The sequence below is a fragment of the Rhea pennata genome, chromosome 5 (assembly GCF_028389875.1).
Source record: "Rhea pennata isolate bPtePen1 chromosome 5, bPtePen1.pri, whole genome shotgun sequence".
NCBI lineage: Eukaryota > Metazoa > Chordata > Aves > Rheiformes > Rheidae > Rhea > Rhea pennata.
The window spans coordinates 52,971,533-52,986,773 of record NC_084667.1 but is presented as its reverse complement, the minus strand read 5'-3'; the positions used below and the strand labels follow the sequence as shown (position 1 = coordinate 52,986,773).

Sequence of the window (15,241 nt, the reverse complement as noted above, 5' to 3'; positions counted from 1 at the left end):
GCTGCGGTGGATATGGAACGCCACAGGGAACAGAGCATTGCTGTCAGGTTTTGGCCTCATATGATTCCAGTGAAGACCTATCTTTTTTGTGTCTGTGTGTGTGTGTGTGTCACATATTTATATTTGTTTGTGATATGTGTATGTGTGTATATATATTTATACACACATATAGGTACATACATATATATGAGACATACATATATGTATACATGTGCACGCACACAAAAACTTTTCCTCTTAAAATATTCACAATGGGATTTTCCCCTCCTTGGTCTCCTGAGTTTTAGAGCTGCTCCTTTAAGTGTTGCTAGCTGCAAAGCAGGCTTCAGCTCACATCCCTCAGGTTTGGGAGATGGGTTATAATTTTGCAAAGCAGAATCTGTGTCTGCCTAGTCCTGTCTCCCTCCTCACCTTCCCAAAACCTCCCCCGACGATGAATAAAGCACAAACACCTACCTATCTGTTCCTCGGTGTAGGCAGCTGGGTCTATCAGAGTTTTCAACTCAGTGCTCTGCACTAAGTAACTCTTCAGCTGAGTCATCATCATCCGGATTTCTTGTAGCATTTCTGTGCTGGAGCTCTGCTTTGCCATCATCTCTAAGCTGTATACTCTGTAGTCCTGCACAAGGTTGCCGAAGTATGAATCCTTGTCTTGTGCCAGCTCCACTATCTTCTTCTGCAGCTTTCTGTCACTAGACAAAAAGACTGTGAAGACATTAGACAGGCTCACAAAGGACAGTCTGTTCTTGGCCTTGCCCAAGATCACAGAACGTGTTTTTTTACCAGATGGACAAGCCAGCACCTCTAGGTCATCCTCTGTGCTGCTCGTGGAGTAGGAGTCTGGCTCAGATGCGGAGGCTGGAGCCATGGTGCTGCCTCCTGGACCCTCCAGGGAGGAATGCGAACCTTTCAGTTCTGCAGAGCTGACGGACTTGAGGCCACGTCCTGATTCAGTCTCAGTGTTTGTGCAAGTGGCACCAGCAGTTGCTGGTGCTGAGACATCCTTGGATGAAGCAAGCCCTGCAGCTGAGTTCAGCTCTGCAACTGTTCTTTGCTTGGACTGGCAAGACCTGGGGATGATTGCTGCCTGAGAAAGTCTCTTCTTTCTTGGTGGTGGGATAGGAGGTGTTTTTCCTTTCTTGGTGGCACTCATTTGTGTTTCACGCATATCTTCTTTCTTGTCTGAAGGTTCAGGCTTTGTCTCCTGAAACTGTGATACAGCTCTTTCAGGAACCTCCCCAGGCATTTCTACAGTCTTTCTGCACAACAACCTTTTATCTCCACTCTCTGTATTGGTGTCCTGTTTTTTGTCGGTGCGTTCCCCTTTCAGCGTTTCACAACTTCCAGGCTTACCCACACAGCTCTCATCTGAAGTCCTCTCAGATAGTCGCCTCCGTGGGGGGATGGAGGGCTGGGAGCACTTCTTGGGGCTCAATGCCAATGGCTCCTTGACTGAGCAGCTTTGCTTCCCTTCTTCTTTACTGTCACCACCCTCAATTTTCATTTCCTTGATGCTCTTTCCTAGTGGTGGAAGCAGCTGATTTTCTTCACAGGCAGTCATTGGGTCGTGCGGGAGCTTCAGAGAGGATTTCAGAGCGTGACTGTGAGAAGGTGGAGGTGGTGGTGGGCGGCGTGGAGACCTCTTTTCAGAGAGCACAGTGGCAGGGGGGAGATTGGTGCTCACAGCATGGCTTTTAGGAGGCAGTATATCTGGAGGAAAAGGATTACTGCACTCTTCTATAAAAATAGGATTCACGAACCACAGCCTGTCATTTCCTATTGACAGCTCAATTTCACATGAGCAGTGGTTTGCTCTACTTGCAAAACACTGTGTAGATCTTAAGCTGTCTGCCTGGGCTGTGCTGAGAGTAGAGGCTTTTGCAGGATGGGATATCCCCTCTCCTCTTCTGTGGTTTAAGGAGGAATCCCAGAAGTCTGTCCCAAAAGAAAAAAAAATAGGAGAGAGACTAGAATGAGAGAATTTTAGCTGCTAATGGTACACGAAAAGTCCTACTGTGTGTTAGGAGAGATGTTACACAAGCTTTCACACCTCTGCACAAAGAAGCATGAAGAAAAGGTCGATTATTTTGTGTGTGTAAGATGCTTCAAACCAGAGTATGAGCTCAGAAGTTTCACCAGAAAGATATTTCTTGACAATTTTAGGAAATTCATGTAGTGAGAAAAATTAACCCTGTGCAGATTGTGGAGGAGGGTACAAGTAACAAATATGAATGACTGAGAAAAAGGGTAAACTGTGGCTTGTTCAGAGATTACTTCCTTCTTAATATAAATAGCTGTGGATAATGATGTGGGCATGTGGAGGCCCCAGGCACACACTCTCTCCCTTTTGCAGACCATAGGAAGATGTGGAGCTGGGATATACAGCCTGGATAAGATCTGCCCTGGAAACACCAGAGGTGTCAGATGGTGACCACACTGTGCAGCAAGCTGATGTGGCAATCTATTCAACTCATAGGTCTGGTCCTACTTTGCACTACAAGCAGGTCTCAGTTCAGAAACGTAAGAAAGGAACACAGACCTTCTATAAATTATAATTAGCACTAACTTCTGTAGTTCTGGATTATGATTATCTGTAGTCATGCCCAATGTCTTTTTTGCACCTTGCCTCAAGACTTGCTGCCTACAGGTGTGAAAGAAGAGTAAGGCCTTAATACGCTACATATAGATGAAAGTTTTATACTGAACGAGTAGAGAATAGTTAAATATTTCAATGAAAATGAAGATGATATTTCAGATGCAAGTAATCATTTATATATAAATATATCACAAACCTGCTACTAGAATTTGTCTTTAAGTAATTTGTTTTTTTTAAAAAAATAGAATGTTTGTTTACCTTTTAAACAGATTTAGTATCACATTTAACCATTTCCCCTTCCCCTAGAGGTGAGGTTTCAAACCTGCTTGCCTTACTAGTCTGATCGCTTTTAATTTCTCCTAGAGTTGCTAATCTAGGGTCCACTACTGGAAGCATCAGGAAACAAATGATCCTGAAAATCTCACTTGCTCTGATCCAAGGAAAAAGGATGCATCTCTGAGAGTATTCATTGGGTGAGGACAGCATAGATGTCTTTAGATTTAGGAGACAAGGGCAAGATGGAAGATCATGCGAACACAAAGGTGCAATGACTAAATCAAACTACTTTGGTATGCTTCTCCCTGAACATTGAGTTGATATGGAGTAGACATTCATCTGGGTGGATTTGCAGAGAACACTTAGGGGGCTACAGGGCATCCCCCTTGCCACATAATGCCTCCATCCTGCCATGTTCTTGGTGCCAAGCCTGCCTCTGCCTTCCTGCAAGAAAAAAGAGGGGATCCATGGCCACAGCATTACACTCAGTATTGAGCACTGAGCTCTGGGGCCATAGCACAGCTCACAGGATCGTGCCTTCAGCTCTGCCTTGTGAGGCCCTGTTCTCCATAGTTCATCAAACATAGTTCTTGTATAGTTGAACTATGCATCAGCATAATCTCCAGCCCTTCACGGGGGAAGTGGGGCTCAGGCCCATGCTGGCCAGCACCCTGGGCAGGGTCTACCTATACTTCTTCCCAAAAACAAGCACTCCAGAAAAAGACAGGAGGACTTCCAGTTTCTAAAGCAAGGTAGAACCTAAAACAAAGCACAGAAATTCTTCAAATAAAGCCCAGCTATTCTGAGGTTAAAACAGCTTTTATTCTGATTTCCAACCATGAGAAGGAAGAGAATAAAGAAGCTTAAAATAAAAGTGTTGTCAGCAACAGCAGCACTTTTGACAACAGGATTCAGTTGAGCACAGATGGCATCATGCTGCCTAGCCCCTCACTTCCAGCATGGCCTGGAGTGTAATTTCCTTGAAATGCTTCAACTCCACAGAGTATCAGCAAATGCAAGGAAACAGGAGTTGCTGGTTTAAGTCAGAAGATAATACTTCTGAGTCTCGTGGGTTGAGGAAATGGTGAGTGAGCCAGTTTGCAAAAGGGAAGTTGGTTATTTTTCTCAGTAGTGGGCAAGCATAAGACAATGTGATGAAAATGCAGCGCTTAACTCAGACTGTGAAGGGCCAGATGAGGCAGTGGTGGCCTCTTACCAAGGACTGCCCAGCTGCTTCAGAGGCTGTTGCAGCCCAGGCCACACTGTCTCATACAGCAGAAAGGGCAGTCTGATGTTCTCCCATTGCTCTTTCTGCTCTTGCCTTAATTTACACCCTGGGAGGGAAGGGTTAGCAGTTCTTTGAGGCTTTGACACTTCTGTGAAAGCACGTGCTTTCTACGCACCACAGCCATGCTAATTCTTCTGCCAAGAAGCCTTCTGTACCAGACAGGTCAGAACTAGAGGGTCTGTGCCATATCCTCTTTGACACTATATATAATGGCCAGATCCTTCTAAGGACAATCTGGCTTTCAAGTAGACATCTTATTTCCACCCCTGCAAGAATACCTATCTCTTTGTAAGAAATGACAGTTGACATACTACAATTTCAAACAATGCCAGGTTTTCTTTCGGAGTGCAAAGTTAGCTGGTAAATACTGTTTGTACCCATTAGGTTTTGTTCCAGGAAGCAGCAAACAGCAACACTCATTACTTCATCCTGTTTGACTTTACCGAGACACAATGGCACTCCAAGGAGTTAGGATCACTTCCCAGGAAATCTGTGCTGAATGGAAATCCTTCCCTGGCATGCAGTGTACTATGGTGTGCACACATCCAGGCATCACCACTTTTATGACCACCAGCATACAGGTGAGAAAGAAGTCTACTACAACCAGCACTGCTTTCGTGTTTGTGCTTTGGTTAACCCTTCCTTTTAGAAGCTGCTGGAGACTGTTGCCTGAACCAGGACCTCCACAGCTGGCTCAGATCAGGCATCCAGAGAGAGAAGGTGGGAGAATCATAAAATACTTTTTACATTTTTAATCCAAACATTTATATTTGTTATAATAAACTTGTTATCAAGTTTGCAACTTGTTATCTGAAGTTGCAAAGTAATTTAAGTAATAATTGCTGCTTGGATACATATACTCAAGGAAGCTTTGGCAAATTGAAATTTATTCAAAATAGGGGATGCTGAAAGTGTTAGAGGAGAATCAAATGCAATGAAGCTAGCTGAACTGAAACCACTGGGGTGGCCCATCCCTTCTGGGAGGTGTAATGCAGAAGATACAAAAATAGATCCCAAAAGTCCCACGGTATTCTACTCAGTAATTCTAACTGAGTTAACTCTTCAGCTTTCAGCCTTACTTGACTGATTGCAACAGCTGAGGAAAAACTGAAAAGCAAAGTAGCATGAAAGATAGTTGCTAAATTTAACAGTTGTCTAAAGCGAAATGTGTCTGAAGGGAAGAAATCAGAAGGAGTTCTTCATTAGTTAACAGAATTGCATTTCCCAGCTCTGTGACTTTATATATATGACCTAAAATTTGCTTGCTTTGCCTAGTCACTAAAAATAACATTCCTTTTTTTGTAATCTTATGTGCATGAGATAAGAGAACATGCTGGGACACTACACACTTCTCTACTAAATAGAAAACCTGCAACAGGAATTCATGTGCAAAAATATCACACTCATAGTTTCTCTGCACTCATCAGAGGGTAAAACTACCTGAGTGTTTTCCTCTTTTTGTTTACCTCAGATGCCAGTATTTACCTCTTTTCATTTATGTTAGTTGCCAGATATGAACTACTTTGAGTATCTGTCAGTTATCCTGAAAGACTGTTCTACAGTTCAGTTATTGTAATTTATGTCCCTAGCTTATAGTAAGACTGTAGGTCACACTCTGCCAAGAAGCCTAAGTAGAGGTTCATGTCCAAAGGTGTGATGTGGTCTTTATTTCCAGTGTGCTTCCATAGATATGAAGATAGTAAGTATCTTTTCTCCAGGAATCCTTAACTATTCTGAAGACCTGGGTTTATCTATTCACCAGTTGCATTACATATTTGAGGCACCATAGTTCTTGTAAGCCTCAGTGAAACTGGCTGCTTTGAAAGACTTACCTATCCCCAGACTGGAGACAACCTCAAGCTCTTGAAAGCTGCTAGCTTCTAGTATTGCTTGTGGTAGCTTCAGAGTGAAAGGCAGCAAATCCCTGTAAAAAGAAACAGCCAAAAACAAGCCAAAGAATGAAACCCCCAATTGTCAAGAACTCCAAATTTTACCGTTGGTTTTTAGTGATTGGATTTGCTCATAACTTCAAGCTTGTTCTGCAAAGTACAGGATATTGTCAAAGGAAGATCTTACAGCTAGTAAGAAATCACGTAAATTGTACTGGCCTGGGTTGTTTTCATTTCACAAGAGATCACCAGCACCTGTGAAGGTGCTTCATGTAATTTTGCTTGCTTTTGCCTTTGCTTTTTGCTGTGAAAAACTGCAGTAATATCTCCCACATCTGGAGAGGCCATGAGGCTAACTGTTCAAAATACCTCCCCAGGAAAAGTGAGATTCTGCAGATGGCAATTATTATAATTAGAAAAATCATTCTTTTTGGAGTGGAGGGGATTCGCCCTCTTTTTTTTTTTTTTTTTTTTTTTTTTTTAGTTTTTTGGTTTTTTCGTTTACCCCTCTCCCCACTGACAAAGTGAGCATCTCTCTCTCTTCTCAGACTTCTAACTGCTTCATTTCTTGAAAGATGCTGTATGTACTAAGACCCTCCTATCAGAGGATGTTACTTAGGTTTCACTGAAACATACCCTAAATCTCAAACCTCTTGAGCTGGCTGAGAACAGTTATCATTTGCTTGTCGCCCAGTAACTTGCTAAGCCTGTTCCTACCTCAATGCTCATTTTAAAAAGGACAAGAAAAGTCAGTAACAATTTTTAAAAGGCAGTAAGGAATGGTGCAGGGTTGTTTTACATATTAAAAGAGCTTAACAAAATGTTCTGCAAGCTACAGGAGATTATTTTAGAAAGAGCTGACCTGGTGAGTAGGTAGTCTCTGCTACACACACACACCAAAAATGCGTGTGACTGCAGACCTGAGCAGGACCAGTATGTTGACAGATGGATGTAGAGGGCCTATTTTCCCTTTATCAGCAGATACATATTTTGTTGACTGTACCATATACTTTACCAGTTCTCTGTGCATTACTGGGCACTCTCTTGTCACTTTATTTTTCAGAAGTTGATTCGACCCTAGGATTCACTGGCAAATATCAGGTTTAAAAGACGAAGAGGTACCTACTGACCTTCTTTTCTTTTTTCTTTTTTTTTGTTTGTTATTGTTATCGCCAAGTAGTTGCCTTTTTCTTTTTCTTTTTTTTTTAGATACATATATCTAAAAATCAGGCAACGTGAAAAATTTACCCTAACAGAAAAAAATCTGGTTGTAATCATGGGGCAGGCAGATTGCATACAAGTAACTGAGTCACATGTTTACCTGCAGGTATTATTTTTGTGCTGTAAGGTGATTTAGCTATCAGGTTAGAACAGGCCAAACTTTCTTTTGAGAAGAGTCTGTCAGTCATGATAAACTCTTTCCAGTTATTTATAGATGACTATTTACTATAGCCCTGAGCACAGGCCTCTCAACTCATCGTCATGGAGAGCTTTTACAAGCTGCCAGGAAATGGCACAGAAGCAGCCTTTTTATTACCTAATTTCTATCAAAAAGTTTATTCCCTATTTACCTTATCTTTTGACAGCAAACTAAGAAATTATCTGGACAATTTGATTTATATTTGACATCCAGAAGCAACATTTACAACAGGAACTAATAGAAAAGCTTTTCTTTTTTCTGAGACTCATTCTTAAACCATGATGCTTTCTGCAAAAAAGCAGAAATAAACAGACTTCTCCCTCCCACAAACCATTTGATTAGGTTTGCTTTTGGGCTCTCTTATGCTGCTTTGGTAAAACAAAAATCTTTTATGTAGCCCTAAAGGTAATTTACACCCATTCCATAGGGTCTATATGCATCTGGATGCATCTCCAGGATATGGGTAGGAGTCCAAGCCTAGCAGCATTGAACTCTGTTGGCTGCAGAACTGGTCTCCAAATTAGCGTGAATATCTGGCTGGGTAAAATGCAGCTCACTCTGTCGTACCATAGATAGACTGCTCCTGCAGTGTGAGCTAAACAAGTCACTAATATGAGTGCCTTTTAAACATATCCTGAATCTGCTTTCCTCTCTTAAATGGAAATAACCACTTTATGATTCATCTAAGTTCATCCAGGGGACACCAAGAATTTACACTCAACTCAAAATCAGGCCTGCTAAAGCAGGGATGGCTTAAGTAGGTTGTTTAGTATCACTGCAGTGTGTGTGGCACAAATGCATAAAGATGAGTGTGGATACACAGGTTTAATTACACGGGGGGATTCATCAGCAGGTGAACAAACCTTCTCTAATGAGGATGACCTAGCAGGTCTTTCCTGTCTCTGTGTCAGCCATATTTGGAATTTCTGCACTGAGCAAACACACAAGATCTGTTCTTTATCACTTTATTTCATTTGTAATTTTTATCAGGACTTCTCTCCTTTGATAGACTCCCCCAAACAGAAGAGGTGACTATTCAGAGCACTCTGATTTTCCAGCAATCAACAGTCTGCTATTAGCTTTGCTAAGTCACTGCCAAGTGTGTTTGGATGCTTAAAGGTGCTTTTTGTAAGAGATGGTTAATCCAGGAATGTTTCATCTCTGTGCCCTGGTAGCTCCAGTCCAGTGTGGGTTAAGTCCTACAGCCCTTCCTGAGTCAAAGCCTCCACTGATCTCAGGGACAGCTGCGGCTGCTACGCCTGAATGGTCTGGCCCCATTGTTGCAACAAGCATCTGAAATACCGGCAACTCCTGCTGATCTGGCCAGCCTCACCTGAGTTTAGAGGAAACCACAGGAAACACCTGAGGCTGCACCGTGACTGGGTTCTGTGAATACCTATGTATTTGCATTGTTTGGACTAAATCATATCATGAGTTTGAACCAACCAGAAAGCACAAAATGAGACTCTAGAGTGGTGAAAGCCCACAAACAAAGGCTGAAACAAGTCTGCATGAGCCCTTGGGAGCCACACCACCCCAAATCCCCTTGTAGCCCAAGTAGTACAAGGTGTAGCATTTGGGACAGTACTATAAAACTCATACTCCTGAGCAACGAACGTTGGGTGTCTAAACCTTTCCCTCCGAGGACTGGGAAAATTTGGATCGTGTTTCAAGATCGTACGCGCATCTTTTTTTTCTGGATATCCCTCTGTAAAGGTCTGAACTGGAATCCAGCTTCCTTAACCGAGGAAGTCTGGATTCGACATCTGTGGTCACGTCATTGTGCATTGATCCCATTTCTAATTCAGTCACAAAGGTGTATTCTTTTTCTCCCACCTTCCCCACAATTTCCCTTTGTTTCAAAGAATAGAAGGAAGAATCTCTGCTCTCAGGGCACCTTCTGTTTCTCTTAGTGCTACTAGTTTAAACTGTAATTTTCTTGAAACTGAAGCAGAGTCTGGCCTTAATCCCCACTCAAGAGTTGTACCCTAAAGGAAAGGGAAAGATCCCTTGCAAACCAGTAGCTCTGTACACGCTTAAACGAGGTGCAATACAGAAAGATTTTGTTTCAGAGCAGCTCCAGTCTGGTTATCGTTTTTCACTCTGCACATCTTTGATTCAGTCGTACAAGTACCAGTACACTCCAGAGGAAAGGCAGGTCAGAGGGGAGAGCTATCCTACAAATGAAGTAATCCTGCCATGGAAGCAATGAGTCCAGCTCACCTACTGACGCAGTAGAAGGCAATGAGTTTGAAGATATCCTCAAACACCAGGACAGATCCTTCCAGGTACAGAACTGATGAAAAACAAGAGAATGGTCAGCAATGGTTTTCTCTAACCTGCATGGTAAAAAAAGATGGATGGGTTTGGCTTGCACATCTTATATTCTATGATTTTCTAATCTTTGCTTGGAATATTATGAAGAGTCTTAAAGAACCAGCTTCAGATGGCTCAACACAAAGAGATTCTTCACAGAAGCACTACAGAAAAGACGACTCAGCCTGTATTACTGAACAGTTAGCTCAAGATGTCGGAGTGCTGTAACAGTAACAGAAACAATGGGAAAAAAAATAAAACTAAACAGGTCACAGCCAGACAATATGGAGCTGTCCTTGTGACTCTTCATGCTGGAATCTGTTTTGGTCTGAATGGACAAAGCACTTTGAAATTAAAAAAAAAACAGCAATAACTGCTTCATTGCTGCGTGTGTGGTCACATAGGCAGTGTGAGCACAGTCTTTCCACATCTCCCCTGTCTTCTCCCTCCCTTTGTGTTTTATGGTAACAACACTTTTCTTTAAGTGGGAAAATACAATCTACACCACCATTGCAAGTTTCTGTAAGATTACCTGCTTTATAGCAGCATGTTGTGCCACTGTGTAGCCCAAATCTCACAGGTTTAGTATAGAGCTTTTGGCTGCTAAGCTAGAAAAAATTCACTGGCCGGCTGAAGAAAATTTCACAACATTTACTGGTAACCCAAGGCAGAGAGAAAGAGATGGATCTGCGGGAGATAAGTGTCCATCTTGGCTGCCTAAGAAAATCTGCTGTGTAGCTATACACTACATTCCCACAAATCCTCTGTGCTTGTACGTGTACAACACAATCTCAGACAGAGACTGCTGGATTTAAGGAACTCCATGGTGATTTCTCAGAAACGCCTGTTTGCTGGTGATCGAGAATGGGAAATGCAGATCCACACCTTCGCTGTCTACGAGCACTGCCGGGAGCCCTATGGGAGCAACGCTGAACGGTGCCAGTGGCCATTTCTGCATCTTTAGTCTTTTCTAGGCCACAGTTCAGAGCTGCAGACACCAAGCTCAGCTATCATGAATCGGCTTCCTCGATGTGCCATGATTCACAGCCCTATGAAATGTCTCCAGTGCTTTGCCTTGCTGCCTTGCTATTAGTTCCCCTAACAAAGCAGGGCCTTCAGCGTCTGTAGGAGGGGGCTATTTGCCCAGCACTCACTTCCCCCTATTCTGTTCACAAGCAGGTAAAATAACACTGCTTCTTGTCTTCCCGCAAATAGAGAATCCCACTGGAAGAAAATGCTCAAGTGTGGCTTCTTTGTTCAGCTTCACAGTTCATTCCCCAACCAAGGCATTTCCTCCTTTTACTTCTCCCTTTCTCCTAGCCTAGGCCCTGCAGTTTGCTATTTTGAGCTTAATATACCAATGTAGGCATTTTTAAAAGCTGCAAAGGCTGTAATTCTCATAAGTCATACTTAATATCAGTTTTTGTTGAATCAACATGGACAGATCTACCTCAGCATGCACTTCGACATCATACTGCAATGTGGAATTTAAACATACTGAGCTAAACATTCCCTGTCTCTTACACTTCTCCCAGAATTACAGAAAAAAACAATGATGTCCTTTCTTGTGAGCCTTTCTTTTTTCTTAATAAGAATTATGTTTCCGTCAGGAATTTTCTTTAAAGATCTACCAAGAACAATTTCTATAGTTTGAAATCCATCTGTTTTGCAGCTCTGACACAGGAAACAAAAATAAAGACAAAAACCACTGCTGTTCTAGAAAATTAACCAAAGCCCAAGAGTCTCTGAACTCACATGAATTTCCAGCAATTAAATAAAGCCCTTTGTGTAGATGGTGGTTGTAAGGACTCTCTTCTGTTAAGAACCACATGTCTTAGTTTGGCATCCCAAGTTGCAGGTGTGAGAGAGTATGCTGCACCTGTAAATGTTTACAGACATGAGCAGATCCCTTGGATTTGTCCTAATAATTGTTTCTGTGCCAAGATAACTTCATCATCTGGGACTCTTAATTTTAATCAGAAGAGTAGTATTAGTCCAAGCCTCTCAGTGTCAGGAGAAGAATGTTAACACAGAAGTGTGTTGTACCATATAGTTAATCCTCCTCCCAAATAAATGGCAAAAAACATCACAAGTCACAAGGAATTACACAGCTAAAGCAGTTCAGGTATACAAACTGTCTGAGCTTAAGGACGGCAGTTTTCAACAAGTGGTATATGGAAATTTGACCTTCTATGGTCTACTCTGAGAGGTCATAAAACAGAGAGAATCAAGTATATTTGTCAATAGGCTGGAATTCATTGTACAGAGATCCACAGCTCTACTGGGAAATTTTTGGGTAGTCTGCAAATAAGTAAGAATAGAAGAACACTTCTTTAGACAGTTACTCAAAGCACCAGCACCATCATGACCAATACTCTGCTCACATTTGTTCTGAACAGAGACAGAGTCAAAGCATCCAAGGGACTGACTCTCAGCCACTTTCCCCGCAGAAGCCTACGCTGGCAGTGCAGCCCGCAGCAGGGCTGCCAGGGGCCACTTCGGACTGCTTCCAGCACAGTGCCCGGAGGGAAAGCGTTGTAATCCACTGGGATTCCTTGGGAGGAACTGTCTGACTTCTTCCTTCTTCTTTGGTTTCTCTGCTGTCTGACTGCCAGCAGGCATTGCTGGTAAGTAGTGCTCCTTGTCTGTTTTGTTGTTTTGCTGGTGGGTGGTGGGTCATCAGTTCTGCATTGGAAAATCTCTTGTGGGAATGGTTGTCATTTGCCCATGCAGATCATTAAATAGGTCCTGCAGCATGTTTCTTCTTTTTGGAAAGATGCATAAAATAGCACATTTGTACAGCTAAACGGGCTTTGCTGTCTGTTGGGGATGAAATATCCCTCTTTCAGTGCCATTACTCCCCTTAAGACAACTCACTCTGAGAACACAGTCAGGAAGAGGTGACTTTCTCTGGCTGTGGATGTGTTGTGGGTAGCTGGAGACATTTTGCTGACATGAGCGCTGTTGGTTAGGAAAGTGTCGTGATGCTAAAATGTTCAGGAATTCATGACTTTTGGAAAAGCTACAAGCAGGCACTTTTCTGCCAGTATGGTATAATCCTGCTGAAAATTGCAGAGAAAAAAATCTGCTTTTTTTGCCTACTACACACAAGGCACCTGAAGAGCAAGGAGAGCTTTATCTCTCTCCTGTGAACAGGACATGGCCAAGTTATGAACTGTTATAAATATTTATGAATGTTCCACCTTTCCTTTTACAATACCAACAGGCTCTGAAGAGTGCCATTTTGAGGCATTGACTGGAATCTATCTTGCAATTTCTTTTATTCTTCAGAGCTCCTCATGATCTCTCCATCCAGATTCTGATGTTTCTGAGTCCAACTGTCCCTGGGCGTTCTGCTTTCCTTTCCTCTTTGATTTTTCCCTGCAGAATTGTGTTTGCTAGCCCTGTTACTCTGGTCACATGGACAAACCACTCCAGTTTCCATCTTCTTACTGCTTACAAATGCTCATGGGACCCAATTACTGCAGCTTCTTCTTCTCTAATGGAGCTGTTAGCCCTATTCACTGTTTTTGATATCTGTGTAAACCTTCAGAGACATCTGAATTCAAAGATACGAATTCCTCCTTCTGCTGCAGTTGTGTTGACACCAGACTGAGAACTGTGTCAACTGAGAATGCAACCATCCTCAGAAGTCCTGCTTGGATGTGCTTGAGATGCTCTGATCTTTTCAGATTCTGGCAAACAGTGAGATTTATTATCATGGGAGTGATTCCACTTATTCATTTCTATTTCAAGATTTTGTGATAATAATGCCACAGTCTCCTAAGCAGGCCTCTTGCTGATATTTCCCTCCTTTGATGTAGGTCTCTTGCTTGATACCTTGCTTGCACTGATCTTTGCCAGTACATAGTGTTCTGCTACCTTCAGTCCTTTAATGCCTACGAACATGGGATCACTCCAAAGCAGAGGTTTCCAACTTTCCTATTTCCATATGCAAATGTCCCTACAGCTGCAGGGGAAGTCCTGAACACAGCTCATGGTAGGAGCTGTTGCATGGGCCCTTTTAGCAATTTCCCATGTCTAGGAAAGAAGCCCCAGCTGTCGTTATGGAAAATTGCAATGATTACCATAATCCTGGTGCTGAGACTATTGCTTTTGTCACGATACACTCTGCTTGTTCTGCCTGTCATGCTCTACTGAGATGTGTGAGGGCATGATGCAATTCCTCCACATTATTTCTTCAGGTCTCTGAGAAAGGGTAATCCTTCTTACAACTCTTATTCATGTATTAGTCCAGTGCTGATATTAAGAGAAGGAGCTTTAGCTGTATAGGTGGAAATTTAGACTATACTGGTAGAAGTACTCATGGCATTTATGGTGTCTTTCTGCAAGAGGTCTGCTTGAAAGTTCCTAGAATCTGCCCCTGACATTTTTTCTTGTATTATTTCTTGATCACTTTCTCAATGGTATTGTGTGACCTTCCAGTGATGATTTCCTGTAAAGCAAAGTCAGTCTTTATCTGTTTTCTTGTCTCAAGGCCTTTTTATTTTTTTCTGTAATGATCCGCTTCTGCTTCTTCCATCTGATGTCTAAGCTGTAGTTTCCTTTTTGGTTGCATAGTTCAATATTGTCTTGGGAAACTCAGGTCTTCTTTGTCTTTCTTGTCTCTCCTAGTGCCTTTTTCATGCAGCTGTCAGTTATTTCTTTTGTTTCCCTCATCAAGGACTGTATGTCCCTATTTTGGACTTCTGCCAGCATCTTCTGTTTTGCATCCAGCTCATGCTTTCTCATAGGATTTTGATTCTATAGTTTCCTACGGAGTTTAATCTCTTTGGTCATGATGAAAAACCACTGCTGGTGGCAGTTCCTTGGAAAATTGAAACTAATGAATTATGAAAGTGATAAAGTGTTAATAAGCTTGGGTCTAAAGCATAAGAAAAATCTATTTTTTAAATTACATTTTTCACAAAATATAATTGTCTTGTACAGAAATAAATTACGAATATGCAATTAAAAACAAAGGTACAGGCCTTTGCAGTCTTGTTTCACTGGGGTTGAGTGGAAGGGATACTTTGCAAAGTACACTGTTACCTATATGCATACGTTAGTGCTAAGAAAAAGGAACCGTCCCAAATCTAACAACTAAAGGCATGTTGGCCAATCTGCTGCACCTTGGTTCATCCACATTCACTCAGGCAGCTGGATAGTACCTTAGTGTACACTTAAATTTTATGCTTTTAGTTCAGCACAAGCTCCTTCAGCTGCCCTGCTGCATTGCCTCTGACACAGGATGCTTGAGCAGAAATGTATTACAGTCATTTCACTGTTCTGTTTCCTCCTTGTTGTGATTAGAATTACAGCAGGGGTTGAGAGGGTGGCTTTCAAGGATACTTTAACCACAGCTAATGCCTCTATCAAAAGAAAAGTATCACAGCTCCTCAGTGTTTTCCTTACAAGTGACCATGTGAACAGTCCTAGCGGGGCCATAGGCACTG

General features: G+C 42.2%; 1 protein-coding gene across 1 annotated transcript in view; it reads right to left on the bottom strand.

Moving 5' to 3' along the window:
- The window catches only part of LOC134141462 (ras and Rab interactor 3-like), a 175,471-nt gene that overhangs the window by 17,478 nt on the left and 142,752 nt on the right, over positions 1-15,241 (bottom strand). Inside the window, exons 22-24 of the mRNA XM_062577693.1 lie at positions 9,693-9,765; positions 5,993-6,084; positions 457-1,935 (exon numbers count right to left, since the gene is read on the bottom strand). Coding sequence (XP_062433677.1) covers positions 457-1,935; positions 5,993-6,084; positions 9,693-9,765 — 1,644 coding nt within the window. The remainder of the gene's footprint in view (positions 1-456; positions 1,936-5,992; positions 6,085-9,692; positions 9,766-15,241) is intronic.